The sequence below is a fragment of the Callospermophilus lateralis genome, chromosome 14, assembly GCF_048772815.1.
Source record: "Callospermophilus lateralis isolate mCalLat2 chromosome 14, mCalLat2.hap1, whole genome shotgun sequence".
Lineage (NCBI taxonomy): Eukaryota > Metazoa > Chordata > Mammalia > Rodentia > Sciuridae > Callospermophilus > Callospermophilus lateralis.
In genome coordinates, this window is record NC_135318.1 from 74,917,463 (window position 1) to 74,936,901 (window position 19,439).

General features: G+C 41.0%; 1 protein-coding gene across 1 annotated transcript in view; it reads right to left on the reverse strand.

Annotated features, from left to right (window-relative positions):
- Positions 1–19,439, reverse strand: part of LOC143380027 (transmembrane protein 131-like) — a 152,403-nt gene that overhangs the window by 61,019 nt on the left and 71,945 nt on the right. The window contains 13 exon segments of the mRNA XM_077105160.1: positions 7,407–8,002; positions 8,381–8,539; positions 9,290–9,475; positions 10,657–10,843; positions 11,126–11,134; positions 11,468–11,601; positions 11,884–12,035; positions 14,408–14,474; positions 14,948–15,057; positions 15,363–15,501; positions 18,034–18,151; positions 18,321–18,396; positions 18,491–18,643. Of these exon segments, the coding sequence (XP_076961275.1) occupies positions 7,407–8,002; positions 8,381–8,539; positions 9,290–9,475; positions 10,657–10,843; positions 11,126–11,134; positions 11,468–11,601; positions 11,884–12,035; positions 14,408–14,474; positions 14,948–15,057; positions 15,363–15,501; positions 18,034–18,151; positions 18,321–18,396; positions 18,491–18,643 (2,086 nt within the window).

Below are 19,439 nucleotides of genomic sequence, written 5' to 3' on the forward strand. Positions count from 1 at the left end.
CACCAGTATGCCTGCCAGGTTGGTGTCAGAGAGGACCTGGGAGGGAGCAGGGCCTTCCGTCCCAGCCAGGCCCCTCGCTGGAATAACCACCTTCCCCTCCCTACCGGGTGGCGTGGTTCAGAACATCCTCCACTGCCCGCTGTGCCTCTGCTGACAACTCCAGTGCCCGGAACCCGAACCCCACCCTCAGGTGCCAACAGGGGACAAGAAGTAAATCAAGACTTGTAACACACCCTGGCCCCTTCACCTGTCAGAGCAATGTCAGAGAAAGGCATCAATAACAGGAAGGCTGAGAAAGAGCCAAAGTCTCAGAACATCAAGACTCCAAGGGTCCAGGTTTCAGTCCAGTCATTCTTTATACCAAGAACCAGGAACCTCTCAAATTAAATGAAAACAAACAAAAAACCCAACTGACTGATGCCAACGCCAAGGACACAGATATGTTAGAACCATCTGCCAAAGACATAACTGTTGTCCTAATGAAGCCAGATTTACAGATAGGTAGGTAGTTAGGTAAATCCGGTCTAATAAGATAAATAAAATGGAGACATTACAGAGAATGGAGTCCAGGAAACCAGAGCAGCACCTGAGGGAATTGAATTGTTAATGTCCCCAAGGCCCCAACCCATCCTAAGGAACTGCTAATGAAGCAGCTCCCAGCAAACAGGGAGGTGCTAATCCAAAAGCTGCCCCAGGCCTTTCCTGCCCAGATTACTCCTTCAGTCCACCTGTCTCACACCTTTTGGGCCTTCCCACCTGCATTTCCATCACTGCAGGATAGAGGGAAACAAAGGACAGGAGTGGGGGAAAGCTGAAAGAAGACTTTAGCTATAAGAGAGGGAAGACCCGCCCCTTCCATGGATTATGCCTTTTGGGTCCCCTTCTTCCTCCGGGGAGGAGTCTTTTCTGCTGTCCTTTAATAAAGCTTCCACTGTCCACTCTACACTGGCCTCAGCATGTGCTTCTCTGGTGTTGTTATACTTCAGCATTCGGGAAAGCGAGGACTCGTCACCGGTACACAGCGGTGACCCTAAGCAATCACAAACACGCCTGAAATAAGCAAAAAACTGAAGGCCTCAGCGAACAAATTTAAAATGCAAGGAAGAACACAATGAAAATCATAGAACTGCAAAATAATTGAAATAAAAGGCTCAGTGCGTGGGGTGAAGAGCAGAATGGAGGAGATAGGAAATAATCGTAAGTGTGAAAACAGGAAATAGAAATTATGAGCGAAAACAGAAGAAGTGAAGAGAGGATCTGTGTAATTATAGCAAAAGAGCTAATATTGTGTTATCAAAAGTTTCAGAAGGAAAGGAGGAAACAGGAGGGGCTGAAGAAGAACTCTAGAAACAATGGAAATGAAAATGTCCCCTTTCTGGGACACAAAACTACAAATCAAAAACAAAAGAGAAAGCCTGAAGCAAGATAAATGCAAAGGAATCCACACTAAGACACAGCAAAAGCAAACCTGGGAAAACTGAAAAAAAAGGAAAAAAACCTCGAGGTCAGCCGGCCTGCCTCATCTATAGGAAAAACAATCAGGATGACAGCTCTGTCTTCAGAAATCATGGAGGCTAGAAGCACTAAAGAAAACAACCGTTACCCCAGAACCCTCCACCCAACTGAACACATCCTTCAGGAGCTTCCCGACATGAGCAAATGAAAGAAAACTAAGAGAATTTGAATCCAACTGACCTGCTCTAAATGAAGAAATAGAAGGAGTACCCAAGAGAGAAAGGATAACAAAAAAGGAACATGGGAGCATTAGGGAAAACCAAGAAGGAGTCAGCAAGAGTATGGGTAGATCAGACAGGCTTTCCTCAGGACTTGAGTAGATTCTGAGTTGTGCTGGATGACCGAAGCAAAATTCTAACATTATCTGATATGGCTCTAAACATATGTAGTAGAGATATTTAAGACAATTACAACTTGCAAAGGGCAAAGAAACATCAAGAGAGATAAGGTTTCTATACATCACTTAAACTTGTAAGACGATCCCAGAAGACTGTGACAAATTATGGCCATTATAATGTAATACCTAGAGCAACTCCTAAAAAAGCTATATAGAGAGATATTCTAGAATATGCTACTGCCCTAAATAAAAAAAAAAAAGTAATCCACAGGAAGGTAGGAAAAAGAAAAAGAAAGTGGAGACTGAAGAGGAAACAAAATATAAAGTGATGGGTTTAAAGTTCTAAAACATCAATAATTATATTAAAAGTAAATGGTCTGATCATGTAATTAAAAAGACAGAGACTGGCAGATTGGATTAAAAACTACGACCTAATTTTGTTCTACCTACGGAAAACTCATTTCTAATATAATGATATAGAAAAGGTAGAATTAAAGAGATGGAAAAAATGTATCATGGAAACATAAAAGCAAGAGAGGCTATATTAATAAACTTTAGACAATTACTAGGGACAAGGGAGAACATTATATAATGATAAATGGTCAAGCTACCAAGAATATACAGCAATCTTAAATGTATATGCATTACTCAGAAGAGCTGCCAGCTATGTGAAGAGAATGAGAACTGAGAGAGAAATCCACAGACAGCTGGAGAGGACAACACCTCCTGTCAACAACAGATAAAAAAACTAGATAGAAAATCAGAAAGGATCTGGAAAAAACCAACAATATCATCCACTGACAGAAATCTAATGGACATTTATAAATTATTCTCTAAAAAAAAAAGGGGGGGGGGAATGCATATTCTTTTTAAGTGCCCACGGATCACATGCCAACACAGGCCAAATCCTGGGCCATAGAACAACCTCAACATATAAGGAAGAACTGAAATCATTCGAAGTTGTTTTTTCCTAACATAATGAATTCAAACTAGAAGCAGTAACAGAAAATCTCTGAACACCTGGAAACTAACGAAGCACTTATAGGTAAACCATGGGTCACAGAAATCTCAAACCAAAAACATAGAGAACTGAATGGAAGTTCCACATGTCACAGTGACACACAGATACAGCAGAGTTCACAGGGAAACTGAGAGCACCAGGAGCATATGCTAAAAAATGGCTTCCACCCAACAACTTAAAAAGTGCAGGTAGGCAAAGCTAAAGAAGCAGGAGGAAGGGAAGAGTAAGAGTAGGTGCCAAAAGCAAAGCGATTAAAACAGGCAGTGGACAAAGGTCAAGAAACAGAACCCGAGTCTCTGAAGCGACACAAATCTAGCAAGACAAAAAAAGAAAAGGAAAAAAAAAGACAAATTACTGATATCAGAAATAAAATGGGATATCACTAAAGTTATTTATCCAAAGTAACTACCATAGGGATACATATATTCCCATGTTTATATCAATACAATTCACAAGAACCAAGTTATGGAACCAGCCTAGGGGCCTGTCAGCAGATGAATGGATAAAGAAAATGTGATATAAGTACACAATGGAGTTTTCCGTAGCCATAAAGAGAAGAGAATGACGTCATTTCCTGGATGGACAAAACTGAAGAACGTCATGCTGAGTGACATAAGCCAGACTCAGAAAGTCAAGGGTTGAACGTCTGGTCTCATGTACAGAAGCTAGAGAGAGAGAGAGGGAGGGAGGGAGGGAGGGAGGAAGGAAGGAAGGAAGGAAGGAAAGAAGGCAGGAAAGAGCAAGGAGGGCAGCATAGTAGAGGAAGGACCAGGGGCAGGAGGAGTGGGGACAGGGAGGGCAGGAGGAGTGGGGACAGGGAGGGCAGGTGATGAAATTGACCAAATCATGTTTTGCACAGTGCACATATCACAACGACCCCACTTTCTCGTAAAATTACAATGTACCAATGAAAACTACCACAAAACCCCAAACAGAAGGAGCCAATAGAGTAGAGGAGGGGAGCAGGGAAGAGGGGGAAGGACAGCAAAGGCAAACAGGGGGAAAGAAATGGAACTATGACGTCACAACAGACCCACCAGGACGTACAACACACAGACAAAAACATGATTCAAGCAAAAACTCTACTATGTAATACATGCATTGTTTTTTTTGTTAAATATTAAAGTACACAAAGAATTAAAGAACACACACACTCACACACACAAAGAATTAAAGAACATAGAAAATGCAGGTCAAGAGAAAATGCCTGTAATACACACTCTAATCTGAAGTTATTAAAGCCAGTTACCTGATCTAACTGGCTCCTAACACTTCTCAGAATTTGCCAGTCTCCATGGGACGCCTCCTCGCAGGGCATCTGGCTACATGTGACTTCACCTGCTCTCCTGCAGGCTGGCTGCCTCCTGGTGCGTCCTCCCCCTCAGCAGACCAGGGACAGCAGCACCATGTCCTGCCTGACAGGCACCTGTGTGGTAGCTACCTCTATAGCACAGGTGAAGGCTACTCTACATTCTGAGGTGTCAAGTGGCAGCTGACCGGTGATTTTTTTCTAAAGCCACACAGCTAGAAAGAGGCAGAGCCAGGGTTGAATCTGGGCCTGCCTGATGGTGAGACCTGGCCTCAAGACACTGCACCACCTTGCCTCTCCCTGCCCTTGACAAAGCTACCCACCAAATCACCAAGGCTGGAAAGTAGAATGACTGCAGATGTCACCATTCTTTAGTCACCACACACCAAGAACCAGCCTTGCATGGTTTTGGGGCTTTCTCCGATTTTAACCTTCAATCCAGCAATGGCCTCTGTCCAGTTTGTGTGTTCTGGGTGGGAGAAACTGAGGAAGTGCAGAATGTAATGACCATCCCTGCCCAGCCAACCGTGAACAGGGGGAACTCCTGGGCACCTTCCTCCAGAAACAGCGGCTAGATGGAGGAGAAGAGAATGCTGGCTGGCCTACAAGCCGACAGCCAGGGAAGGCAAGATCAGGGAGATCAACACGTGAACTGAAAGGGAAGGCTGCTGAATGTCCCCAAGGGCTTGACAATACAAGGATTTCTGTTTGAGATGCGGGGTGGGGAGAATGGTCTGCTTCTAAAAAGAATACGTGCACATTCCAAGTAAGCGCAATGACATGCTCAGGGTGAGTCTGTGAGGAATGATGAAGGCTCTCTCCAGCTGAAAGAACGGTTTTACCACACACTGTTCTGCGACTCCGAGATCCATGTCCACCTTTCAAAGTTGTTAATTTTTTTTTTGGGGGGGGGTGGTAGTACTGGGGATGGAAGCAGGGCCCTGTGCTAGGCTAGTGTTCTACTGAGGGTGAGCTACATCCTCAGCCCTAAAGTCCATTTTAGAGACTGTTTTTCTACATTTATACTTCAATAAAAACAGTTATTGAAGGAAAAACAAAATATATTCTGACTTCTTCCTTTTTACCAAACAGCAACAGCGGGAAGGAAATTAAGTAGCGGGCCCCCTGCCTCCTGAGGGTGCAACCTCCACTCCATCGGCAGATTGCTCTTAGGAGGGTACTCTAGGACCACTCTGAAAGCCAAAGAACATTTTTTTTTCATCTTAAAAGTTAAGATATGTACTTTCTGTTAATAAGAGGTAAATCAAAAAAGGATTTCTGAGGCAGGAGGATTGCTGAGTTCAAAGTCAGACTCAGCAACTTAGCGAGGCCCTAAGCAACTTATCAAGACCCTGTCTCTAAACAGAATATAAAAAAGGGCTGGGGGGCTGGGGTTGTGGCTCAGAGGTAGAAGGCTCGCTGAGCACGTGCGAGGCCCTGTGTTTGATCCTCAGCACCACATAAAAATAAATAAATAAAAATGTAGGCATTGTATCCACCTACAACTAAAAAAAATAATAAAAATATGTATATATTAAAAAAGGAGGGGAGGCTGAGGATGTGACTCAGTAGTTAAGCATCCCTGGGTTCAATTCCTTGCACTAATAAAAAAAGGAAGGAAGGAAGGAAGGAAGGAAGGAAGGAAGGAAGGAAGGAAAGAAGGAAGGAAGGAAGGAAGGAAGGATGAATTTCTGTAGAACTTAAAAATGTTCAAGGGAACATTTTACTGTTTAACAAACACAAATGCATGGGAATTTCAATGTAGCCAGTCTTCACATGACTAGGACTAAGATGTTCTGTAAAGGAAAACTCCTAGACACTGAATGTCAGGTTTCTCCCCACCTCTTAGGGCCACGAAGGTTCCTGTTCCTCTGCAAACAAAGGCAAAAACTCCTTGGTGAACCAGTGAGGAGGAACTTAAATACGGTTGGGGTAATATGTATTAGCACAGCTGCCTCCAAAGAGGAAGGAAGATGCACAGTTCATGCTGTAAAGGGATAAAGTTGAAATACAAGTAGAGGTCACTGATAGGTTTTCTTCATTTTGGCTGTAGAAGTCTGGCGTGGCCCACCTATCTGAGGGGCACGAGAACCTCCAAGATGGCTTCCATCCCACCTCCTAGTACTTCTGCCCTGGTGCAATATGAGTATGGGCTGTCTCTTGGAGAATGGGCTGGACCACATGTCCAGTGAACTGAAAAACTACAGAACTGATGGGGTGTCACTCCCAACATCACCGACTTCCAAGCTGCTAACATTTGTCCTTTCCTGCCCTTCTGATTGTCATTCGATTGAGCTGCCCTTTGGAGGAAACACCTCAGGCTTCTGGCAATAGCCAGCAAGGAACCGGGGCCCTTAGTCCTACTGGGAGAAGTGCCTTGTGCCTGGGAATAAGTGAATACTGCCATCAACCCCCTGCATGAGCCTGGAAGCAACTTCAGGGGAATCTTAAGGTGATTTTAACCTCGGCCGACACTTTGATTGAAGGCTGAGACAGCCAGAGGACCCAGCTAGCTGCACCCAGACTCCTAACCCAGAGGAAACAAGAGAAGAAAATTCTGGTGGTTTAGGTCAATAGGTTTCAGGGTAATCAGTTCCCCTGAAACAAGCAGCCAAGATAGAATGCGGAACTCTACAGCAAGGCTTGGCAAACTTGCTCTATGCCAGGCGAGATGGTAGGTTTTCAGCAGCGTGGGCCAAACTGTCCCTGCAGCGATTCTACCTCTGGAGCAAGAAAGCAGCCACAGATAATATGCAAACAATGACTAAGGCTGTATTCCAGTAAAACTTTGTAAAAACATGGTGATTTGGTCCATGGGCCGATTTTGCCAACCCCTGCTCTAAAGTAGAGTCGAAATCCTATTTTTTTGAGTTATAAGACAGATGATCTTCATTTACCACTGTGTTTAAATGATTGTAACAAAAAAATTAATCTATCATAGCAATATAACAATCACAGGTAGCTGAAAAGGAAAGTAGCAGATGTTCAAGAAATTTCTGACTGAGATGGAATCTAAGCTATATAAAGCTATCTTTCTTAACAAATGGATGCCTCTATCTGTACTGTGATATGTTATAGCTTACACCGTCCCAGAGAGAAACCTGAATCAGAGAGCACCTGCAAGGGAAGCTGCTCATGTAGACCCCACCAGGATACCTCCTGACTGCCCTGGCTTCCCCTCACATGGCTTGCTCCTCTGACCGTGGGGACAGATGACTGATTACCTTTGCTTTTTGACAATGGTGATGGCGGCTGCTCTGTAAACACTTCTAGGGGTGGGGAGTCATGGTGCTCGAAGTCTTTGTCCATGGCTTCTATGAGACTGGTGATGTCCGAGTCCTCCAAGCTGTGCCTTGTGCTGCTGGCACGTTCCGGGTTGGTGGGGTGTGTGAGGGGGGTGGGAGACAGCCGCTCTGTCTGTGGCTCCTGGTGCTGAGGCACTGGCGGTGCTGGAGGCTGTGCATGCTGCTCCAGGGGGCTGTGGCCGTGGTGCTTGCCACTGTGCTGGTTCTGCTTTGCCCCTTTGGACCTTCTGCCCGCTGTGTGACCCTGGGGCGCTGTGTGTGCCTTGAAGACAAGGGGGCTTGTCTTGCTTGCCGACTGTGAGGAGGCTGCTTGTGCAGAAGTCCTGCTCGAGGTACTTGAACTGCTTTTGGCTCTGACGTTTTCCACGTCAGCTGAGTTTCTGTTGCTGTGGCTTCCATGTGGGTGCATTGATGAGCCACACTGCTTGTGATTCCCTGCACCAGGCCGTGATGAGGAGCCTCCTGCTCCACAGAACCCCCTACTGTGACTGGGGTCACAGCTGAGTGTATTCAAGCTGCAAAAAGGACCACTGCAGATCAGCAAAGAGTTACCTACAAAATCTAATATTAAAAGAACTTATTCCATCAGAACAGACACCACAAATAGAAACCACGCGAAAAAACATCAAGCGAGGGACAATTCCCACAACTTTCTAGATATTACTTTATGTGAAAAGTCAGTGATTAGAGGGTACCTGAACCTTAACCAATGCGATAAAGACATGGCTTCTGGGATGAACGCTTAGTAACCAAAGGCAACCAGGGTGTTAAGTAATTAGAAGTATGGTTTTGTTCCTCCCAAGCAGAAAGGAAGACATTTGTTTAGTTTTTCTTGTAATCATATCAGCCAGATCCATGCCCACTAGAGAATTGATTGCCAGTGTGTGACATACTTTCCTTCAGATGAAATACCAACGATTCTCCTGAGGTCAAATGGCTTTCCCACATCAAAGGGTGGGTTTGAGGCCTCAAAGGATAGTCGCCGTCGAAATGGCTCCCAAATTCCTTGAGCTTCCAAATAGGCTGTTCCAATTACCAAGAGAAACAGTGCGCTGCAGGGTACAGGAGGTGGACAGGAGGATTGTTTGTTAGTGCAAGAGAAAAAAATTAGCTGTTAAACAGTTTTTGGTATGGTGTAGTATGATATAAAAACAAAGCTGTTGGTAGCAATTCTTAACGGGCAAGGCCCAAACCAAAAGGTCATGGATAAAAATGTGCACGCAAATTTTTATAAATGGCAATTTTACATGGAGTGAAATAATTTTACACAGAGGAAATAATTATTTGTATCAGAATGGATACCTGGAGGATGATTTTTTTTTTTATTGAAAAAAAAATCTGAGTTACAACTGTCTGGGCCAACTTTCCCCTTTGTGCAATGTAACTATGTAAACTAGTTTGGGAGAGGATATCTGATTCTCAAAAATATACAAAGAAATAGGTTGTTAAAAAATGGGATGCTGGGGACTTAAAAATATTTATAATCAGTTTTATGTTGCTTAGGCATATAATTAAGTATATATGCCCAAATCCAGCAAGTACCTGGCAAATTATGAATTTTTTTTAAAAGAAATCAACAGGTACTTAATTTGATTCTCCGCTTTCAAAGGTAAATGCTTATACATGCCACTGAGGATGGCTGAGCTCTAACTGTTCCTTCTGGTATAGCAGTGTGGCAAGGGCCGAGCTGTGTTTGCTGGCAGCACATCCTAGCTCTCAGAAAAGTGACCAGCACACAGCAGGGACCTGATAAGTTGTGTCCATCAATGAATGAAATCCAACCTCAAAAGAAGACACAATACCTCATTATTCCTGAGATGATGATGTACAGAGCCAGCTCCCAGTTGGGCCTGGGGAGGGCCTCTGCACAGGTTGCCAACATGTGGTACGGGAGGGATGCATTTAACACAAATACAAACTCAGAGCCACTGGTTGTCACAAACTTCAGTTCACGAATCACTCTAGAAGCTGTGAAATCAGGAGTAAACCTAAAACAGAGGATGGCAGTGAGGCTGAGTTAAAAAACAACAGAGCACAGTAGTTCAAGCTGACAACAGCCCCATGAACCCTAAAGGCTCAGCACAGAATCTAAGGGTGGTACTTAGGTGGTTAACATCAGGAACAATTGCATTCTGTGGATAATTTTGAGGAATTATGTAAAAAAAGAATAACAATCTTCTCAGACATTAATTCAGGAAGTGTGTCTGAGCTTCTTTGCCTTTCCTCTTCTTTATCCAAGCTGCATTCCCAATAATGCCTTGAACAAAACAAAAACCCACCCTAGAACTGGGGACTGTTCCTCATTGCCTGCAGCTCAGTTTGCTGTCACAATCATCTTATTTTTTGTTACCTGAGCGCACCTTGAGGATAGGCGTTTCATTACCTCATTGTACTTTTAGGTCAAGAATTAAGCCTCACATGTAGTAATTTAGCCACTGATTAAGTAAGCATCACAGAAGGGCTTGAAATTATTATTCAATTAACAATTAATTCATAACTAACAAGTTAGTTATCAATTAATTGTTAAATATGCTGCAAAGCTGGGCATGGTGGTACATGCCTGTAATCCCAGCAGCTTGAGAGGCTGAGGCAGGAGGATCCTGAGTTCAAAGCCAGCCTCAGCAACCCTAAGCAACTTTGAAAGACCCTGTTTCAAAATATAACTTAAAAAGGGCTGAAAATGTGGTTAAGCACCTCTGGGTTCAATTCCTGGTACCCAAAACAAAACCAACAACAACAACAACAACAACAACAACAACAAAACCCTACAACTCTTACTAATCAGGCATTAAAATGGTCTTCTAAATTAAGTATTGCCCATTCTTAGTCTGCAAGTTAAAACTACACACGTATGGTTCAAGTCTCTGTTCTGTGGCTGGGACACTAAACTCATCCCAGCATCTTATGCTAAATAATTCTGAGTTGGTTTCTAAGATTATCTGATCCACCTGGGATACAGAGGAAGTTTTACTACCTTGAAAACAAAGACATAAAGAAATACCTTAGCTGAAGATTAAGTGGACAAAAAATCAAATGAATAATTGTGGATAAAAATCTTTTATTATCTATAAATACAAAAATATCTTTCTTTGCAGTATCTGACTCTAGTATTAAAAGATAGTAAGAAGTTAGTGATTCATTATACTGCACCTTATAAGAAAACACTTACAACATGATTATGTCCTTTGAGGCATTGGCACTTAGTGCAAACTCTTGACAATTAACAACTTTAAAGCCATATCCTTCACATGAGTATCCACTGATTTCAATGGTTTCTACGTGGACTTGAAGTTGTCCTGTATTCTCTACTTTAAACGTTCTTTTCAATGTGAAATTTGGTTCTCTTAGTTTTAAACCTAAAGGAAAAAAATCAGCAGTGAGGATAAATGTTGCTATCACAGGCTCCCAGTGCAAAGGATAAGCACATTCTTCATGAACTACGGCTGTATTCCACATGCCAAGGAAACCAGCCAGTGCCCAGGTCTCGTCAGGAAGCACTCCACTTTTATATGTTATTTTAGATGGCAAAAGTTTTATTATACTTTACTTTTTACCCTTAAGAGTGAATGATCTAAGGTATGTAATGAGTATTGATACTTTAAGTCTTTTAAGATCCAAATCAACAAGACTGAATGTACGACACAGGCCTTCCTCAATGGCTTGAGCACCTTTCACTATACACAGGTGTGCACTGGAGGGTCTGTCCTTACTCCTGGAATTATTTGCTGTTCAAAGTGCGTGCTGCAATCTGTGCCCTCGGCACTGTCAGGAATACTCACTGTCTGTACAATCTTTTTTTTTTTTTTTTTTTTTTAAATTAATTTTTATTGTAGGTTGTTCAAAACATTACATTGTTCTTGATATATCATATTTCACACTTTGATTCAAGTGGGATATGAACTCCCATTTTTTCCCCATATACAGATTGCAGAATCACATCAGTTGCACAACCATTGATTTACATATTGCCACAACTGTACAATCTTTTAACAATGCTTCTGTGATTTTGAAGCATAAGGAGCTTCCTGGGCCTGGAAGCTTGCCTGCCACCCTCAAGTTCTCAGTTGTTCCTTGTCCCTGGACCATCACAGCATCCATCACAGTCAGGTTATTTCTAGATGAGATCAAAAATCACAGATTTTTTTCTCCCACTAAATCTGCACAATCTTTTGATCAATAATTTCTACAGTTATGTTGTAACCCATGTCATACAAATTTATACACTGAATTTTAAGGGTGTAAAATTTTAAATACATAAAGAAAAGCAAAAGTTTGTTACTCTTAAGAGTCACACATGATACTTCAGTAACATACTACTTACATTTTTGAAGGATAAACATAAGGACTTTGATGTAAATACTAAAAATTCAATCCATACCTAGACCACAGAACCTACCTCACTATGATTAATGAAGAAACAGTTCTGTTGTGAATTGGAGTAAATTTTACTTTGACATATTTCTTTTCTCCAGGTTTTAAAATTAGGTTTAAAATTAAATGTCGAGAGAGGCCCTCGGTAAATCCTGTTGAACTCTGCAGTGGATGAACCTTGAATCAGTGGGTAAACAAATAGGAGTCATTAAGATAGATATTTTCTGGAAAATGTTTTTCCCTTACCCCATCTAGAGCCCAGTAGTTCCTCAAACTGATTAAACATGCAAATGGCTGTGCCCTTCACGATTTAGGCAGGTCAGCTGCACTCAGGGATGAGGAGCCAGTGACGTCCTTCACATTCTGTGTAAATCCCCAAATGGGCTTTGCTCCCAGGCCATCCGAGTCCTCATGTTTGTGTGAGGCATTTATTCTCATATATAGATATTTTTAATCTTAAATACAAAACATCATAGAAAAGGAAACAGAACTAAGATGAATAGCTGGATGCGTCAGCACAAAGCAAACAAGCACAATGACGATTGGCACCCCAGACCCTCACAGTGCTGCCCCGGTCACTGCCATCACTCCTTCCTTTGATGGGAACCAACTGCAGAGGCTTCAGGTTGCAGCAAATGTTTTATTTGCAACCATATTTCCAATTCGTATCAATCTTTCCTTGAATTTTATTTTGAAAACTAGCCACATAGTTGCTACTTTATAAACACTTGATTTGAAGCTTTAAATTTTAAAAGTGTAGCTTAATTTAGTATCTAAAATATTACGCTTTGATGGCCAGCAATAAATAGTTAAAAAACATTTTTTAAAAAAATTAAAGAACCCATACTTCACACATAAAGACACATTTCTGATTTTTAAGATCAAGTTTACAACTTCTAAGAGAAGGGCTCGCAACACTTGGCTATCGCTGAGTCATATCTCCAGCCCTTTTTAAAAAAATTTTGACAGCGTCTCATCAAGTTGTGTAGGGCCTTTCTAGGTTGCTGAGGCTGGCCTCAAACTTGTGAGGCTCCTGCCTCAGCCTCACAAACTGCTGGGATTACAGGCATGAGCCACTGCGCCTGGATCAGGTATATTTTTATCATACCCTTCAACAAAACCATGCATCATGACACTGAATGAAGCAGATATAAGAATCTACTTGTTTGGTAAATCAGAGAGCCATTACTAAGATTTGCAAAAAGGTAAACAACCCCTTCTTGCAAACTAAATTTTTAAAAATAATGTTAACATCGACAACATTTTCATGTTATCTGTTAAATGGAATAGGTTTGTTATTTTAAATGAATGAAATCAATCTTCCAAAGATTTCCCAGTTTTAATTTCTAATATGGTAAAATATTAAAATATGTAATTCATAAAAAAGAAACCTCTCTAGGCCCTTTAATAATTTTAGGACTCTAAGGGAGTTGCAAGACCAAATATTTTGAGAACACAATTCCACAGCAGTGTAAAAAACTGGGATAGAATTTATCCTAAGCTCTTCTCAGGATCTCCCCTAGAATTTTCTTAGAACAAATTTTAAAGGTCTATATTTCATTTGTTTTTCCAAATACTACTTGTATGCAATTTTTTTTTTAAAAGATGAATATTAGCTCATTTACTTCTTATTGTGTATTTTCTCCTTTTAAAAGCAGAGGAAACAAAGTTCTGGTTATTCTTCTTGATAACCTCCAATAATAGTTGGTCACACTGACATTTTACAGGTGAGAAAAGCAAAGTACAAAAAGATTCCAAGATAAAGGTTCAAAACTAGAATACATGTCTGTCTGAACATCAGTCTAGGGGTTCAGCCATCAAAAGGTGAAGCTATGGGAAAGACCACAATATTTCAAGAACTACAAGATATCTGATTTGACAAAGCTAATGAGCAATTCCTAATCCGCAGTTGTCATGAATGATGATGGTAAGGACAAAGGTTCTGGAGGCCAAGAGGTGGCCCTCACTCTGCAGGAGCCATGGCTCCCAGGGCTGCCATCCTCCACAGTAAAGCCTTCCAAAGGATGGTTTGTGGGCATCCAATCTGGATGAGAAAAAACAGCCCTGGTTCCTAGAACAAGCCGGTTTATGTGTGGGCTTATTTATTCAAGATGACTACTGAGCAAAAGCCGTGGATACCTGTGCCAAGCACAGATACAGCCAGCCACAGGTTGTGAATTCAGGGAGCTTGCAATCTTATTAGAAAGCAGCCAGAAGAAAATATAAATGATCAAGCTCAATATTTTGATGCTTAATCAAAATAAATTATGCTTCATCTGTATATGTAGTCTTAGAACTTCTGGTAGCTACTATGACAAACCTTCAGGGGTTGGTTGTTTAATGCTCACGAAAAGGAACTTTCTGCTCAGTGCAGCCCTTACCTTCATCTAAATCCCACCCACTCTTCCCAGTTTCTCTGCATTTAACATAATCATCGGGCTGTTCTGACCTCTTCAGTAACTCCCCTTCAGCTACACTGGAAGGTGGCCACAGGTTTCTTTCACATTTCACTGTTGACACTACGCCATAGCAGGCCTCTGGATACTTACAGTGTTTCTGTAGACTTGAAATTCTAGTGTTCTCAAATCTATCTTTGCTGTCTTACTCAAGTTAAACCTGAAATAAAAAAATGTATAAAGACATCTTCATAAACAGCTTCATAATTAAGGAGATTGTGGAATACTAATCAAGTCTGTGTTTTATTTGCTAATTATCTTTCAGTAGGTTTGGGGATAAAGTTTACACTTGATCCCAAAATGTTAAAGGCCGCATCTTGTAATTAATATCTTGTTCACTTTTTACAATAAAAATGTTTCAAAGGTTCTAGCTGCTTTCTCTTCACAAATTTGTCAGGAGGGAAGACTCACACTGCCTGAGACGGAAAGCTTTTCTAGATGCTTAATGCAATATCAACTCCTCTCCCCAGAACCCTCTCTCAACTTTACAGATCCAGAATCTAAGTTAAATCTATTACTAGCAGTATGAGCTACAATACAGTTTTAATTAATCTGAATAAAGATGCAATGAAGTTTTAGTTAATTTCTATATAACACCATGTAGAAACATTTGACATTTAAAGCAATGCTTACCTTGAGACTAATTTATCTACAAAGACTGAAGGGTTGGAATATAAAGCCAGAGGAATAACCTGAACATAGACAGGAACATCTGCAGGATTTTCTAAGGTAATCTCTTCTTCCTTAAACAAAACAATGAAACATTAGATGAAAGGTTTCTACATCAAGAATAAAATTATATTATTAGTTCTTATAGCAGTGATGAGCTTACTGCCTTCTCGTGGTGAGTAGGTCACTATTGGTGGCAGAGCCCAGGGCTTGGCACCCTCTACCCTGCACCCACAATCTTCTCACCACACACTTCTCTAAACTGCTAAACTTTGCAATATCCATTCCAGAAATATACAACTGGGTTTTCAGGTTAAGAGTGACTACTCTACAATGCTAGTGCACATTTATAAAACTCAAAGTCACCTGGAATACTTACTGAAGAGCAGTTTGTATTGGTGAATGGGAACTTCAAGTGCCGGGGGGAGCTAAGTATGGAAGGCCAGGAGAGCTCGGCAGTGATTTTTGATATTATATTTTTTTGAAGGTCTGTATTTACTTCAAATATAGCACTCAATCTAGAAAAACAATTCGTATATCACTGTATCACAATGAAATATGTGAGTTTTCTGAGCATAAGAAACTCTACAAGACTCGTGTACTTGAGAAAATTTGTTCTGGATGACTCCAAAATATACAGGTTTATCTGCTCTTATATCTTAGCAAGTTTTTTGTTTGTTTGTTTTTGGAGGGGTGGGGGTACTGGGGATTGAACTCAGGCAGGGGCACTCAACTACTGAGCCACATCTTCAGCCCTATTTTGTATTTTATTTAGAGACAGGGTCTCACTGAGTTGCTTAGCACCTTACTTTTGCTGAGGCTGGCTTTGAACTCATGATCCTCCCGCCTCAGCCTCCCGAGCTGCTGGGATTAAAGGCATGCGCTACCACGCTGGTTTACCAAGTTTTTAATGCCACAGAATGATGTCTGTTTTGACATACAGCGATCATCTGTACTTCACACTGAGCGTGTAAAGGTTGACAATCTTAGGAACAGTTCTAATAGTGTTAGTGCAATCTGTGTAAAGCTTGAAAAATCTTTTTTACTTATAAATTCAGTAAAAAGCTGGACAGCATTAGACAACATATAGAGAAGACAAGCACATAAAGGTTGTATATGTTGTGATGGGACCCTAAAGGATCTATGCCTGGGGGAAAGATCTGGACACCATGGCCAGGTGCTAGGAATATCTTCACCAGAACTAACGAGACAGCAGTGCATTGCCTGGCATGGGATTCTTTTGGCCCTTGAAATAAACCCAAACAAAATCCTCACATGTAATGAAGATGTCAGTCGAAGAGGAAAAATGTGAGGGTTCTGAGTAACCCTCATTTGAATAATTCCCTACTTATGAGTGTTTATAAGCCAGCTGTCCAGAACTTAGAACTAATTATAACTGGGGTTACAACCCTGGGACCAAATACTGGAGCTCATTTAAATCCAACGCTATCAAACTGGTATCACTGGACACTGAGAGTATAGGCTTCATGAGAACACTAGAAGACATTCTCTCACACAGTGACGAGGGAACATAAAGGCAGGAGCAGGGAGCACATGGCAGGCAAGGCCAGCATTTGCTGGTGACGTGGAGAGGTCCCTGGGGCTGCTGAGCCCAGGCCACCACTGTGAGTCATTCATTCATAACTGGTGTTGAGATCTGAAACCCCGTGCACTTCACAAGCCTGTGGAGAAACAGGCTACAAAGGACAGCTTTGGTGAGCTCCTTGCCAATCTATCAGAAGTCTCCTTTACTCATTTTAACTATTTTAAAGTAAAAAATTTAGCTTTCTTTTTTTTTATATATTTATTTATTTTTTAGTTGTAGTTGGCACATTACCTTTATTTTATTTATTTTTATGTGGTGCTGAGGATGGAACCCAGGCCTTGCACATGCTAGGTGAGCCCTCTACTGCTGAGCCACAACCCCAGCCCTAGCTTTCTTTTGACTTAAAAAAAGCTTTTTTGCAGCAGATAGTTTAGAAAAACAAACCCTCAGATTCAACTGGTAATGGTTTGAGAACTTTATATTACTCTTGAGTTGAAATATCTATGTTCTGACAAATATATTTCAAATTAGCCAATTAAGAAGAACACTTTTCATTATTTTATTATTATAGACAAATGCTTTTCTTAAGTATATGAAAAGATCTAATTTCTATAGTACCAAATAATTATATCTTTGCTTTTGAATTCAGATGCTGTACTAATTTGCCATTAGCATGTTTAAAAAATTTTTTTTTCTTTTTTGTAGAACTGGGAATTGAATTCAGTGGTGCTCTACTACTGAGCTATATCCCCAGTTCTATTTATTTATTTTTTAAAATTTTGAGACAAGATCTGTTGCCAAGGCTGGTCTGTAACTTTTCATCCTCTCCCCTCAGCCTCCCAAGTCTCTGTGATTATAGATGTGTGCCACCGTGCCTGGCTGTCATGTGCATATTTTCTACCTGCCAAAGACACAATGGGGAGCCATCTGACTTGGGCCCTCCCCAACAGCCCAGCACTTTGAAAGGAATAAAATACACACTGGGTCTCAAGGAATAAGATTCATACTGGGTCTCCTGCCCTGGGAGTAAAGGTAGGGGTTTTTCTTTGTCTTTCACAGGCCAGTGGCAGGTAAAAAACTTTTTCTTCTTATGCAAATGACTGTGTCTAAGGAGAACAAGGTAGTCTCCCTCATAATGACAATATCAGATTTTTTTTTTTTTTTTAGTTTTAAGAAAGCTCCACACTGTACCGCCTGTCCACTTCCCTGGAAAGGCTTCCACGTGCCAAACACAGGGGTGGACTTTGAAAGAGGGAGGCTTTGATTAAAAGAGTCTGTTTGGAGGATAAAGGCAGCAGAGGAACAGCAAGGAACTCAGTAAGCAGAGGAGAAAGGAGAAATAAGGTAGTGTGTACATTTCTGAGCAATGGTAATTTAAGATGTCTCACTAACAACCTTCTGAAGATCAGGCATATTTCCTTAGCTATAAAGAAAAGTAACCTCATAGAAAAATGCAGTGACATTTACAGCTGAGATGCTAAACACCTGTGGCAACCCCACTCACCTGTGGCCTGAACTTTCCTTTATTCCCATCTAGGCTTTGAATAAAATCTGGTGGGAATCCCAGTCGGCCTTCTACGCATCCTCCTGCATGGCCACCCTGGGCTGCACCTTGGGTTCAGCTACAAGGGAAACAGGTGATGAGGACTCGCTCCACACTGCACCACCTGTCCACTTCCCTGGAAAGGCTTCCATGTGCCAAACACAGGGGTGGACTTTGAAAGAGGGAGGCTTTGATTAAAAGAGTCTGTTTGGGGGATGAAGGCAGCAGAGGAAGAGCAAGGAACTTACATTTGAATAGAAAAGGCCAGCCAATGTAGCAATGGTCCCCACACTGCAGTCCAGGATCAAAGTAAATGTTTGCAATCTACAAAGAGGCATATGAGAACCATGAGTCCCCATGGAGGGGCACAATATCAAAACAGTCATGGGGGTAATTCTCAAATGTAATGTTTCCAAACCTTTGACTTTTTCCCTGGCTCCAAGTCTTCCCTGTTACCCCATAATCATTTGTAGTAAAATCGCACATCTTCTGACAAAGATTGTATTTGTTGTATCTTTACCTTCTGTGAGAAGGAATTCATAATATTTAAACTTTGATGAACTATTTTCCCCTGTAGGAAGAAAGAAAAGAAAACTCAAACTCAGTTGTGTATGGTGTGCTTTTCCAAGATCACACACTTTGGAGCTGACAAGCATATTCCCAAGAAACCATAGCCCAAAAGACATTCATCAGTTGATAATTTCTAAATTTGTAATTGAGAGGAAAACAAAAACAAATGCCCCACCGAAACCCCCCAAACCTTTGTTGCTGTTTTTATAGCATTTTACCAACACACTTCAGACGAGGAGTCTGTAGAAGGAATTAACATGAAAACATTCAATACGTAGCTGACATACTGAGACAGCCAAGCAGGTACAAACGAGGTAGCTTTAAGGGACAGGCACTCTCAGTTTGTTAAGCAAGGTTTGTTTCTATCAAGGCAGGGCTGCCCCAAAATAACTGAATTCTAAAACATAAAATCAAACAAGACAAAAACACAGTTTTTTCTTAAAAGACTGTCTTTAAAAAAAATAATAAAAGCATTACTTGAACTATCAAAGATAAATCAGGTTATCTTTTAAAATAGGTTATAATGTATCTTATCAAAGCAGCACACAGATTAAATTACTAAAAAAAATCAATGACTATGCTTACTAGTTGCAAGTTTCTTGTTATGATTTTGTGCCACATTTTAAATGAAAAATGATTTAAATAATCCTCAATAAGAATATTATAATCTTACACTTTCTTTTGGTGAACACAGAATTTTATCTTTTGGTGCATGTGATTCCTACCCACCTAAGGAATTCTCTAAAATGGCAAATGCACTTTTTTAACATTTAGAATTAAAAGGCTACAGAAGTTAA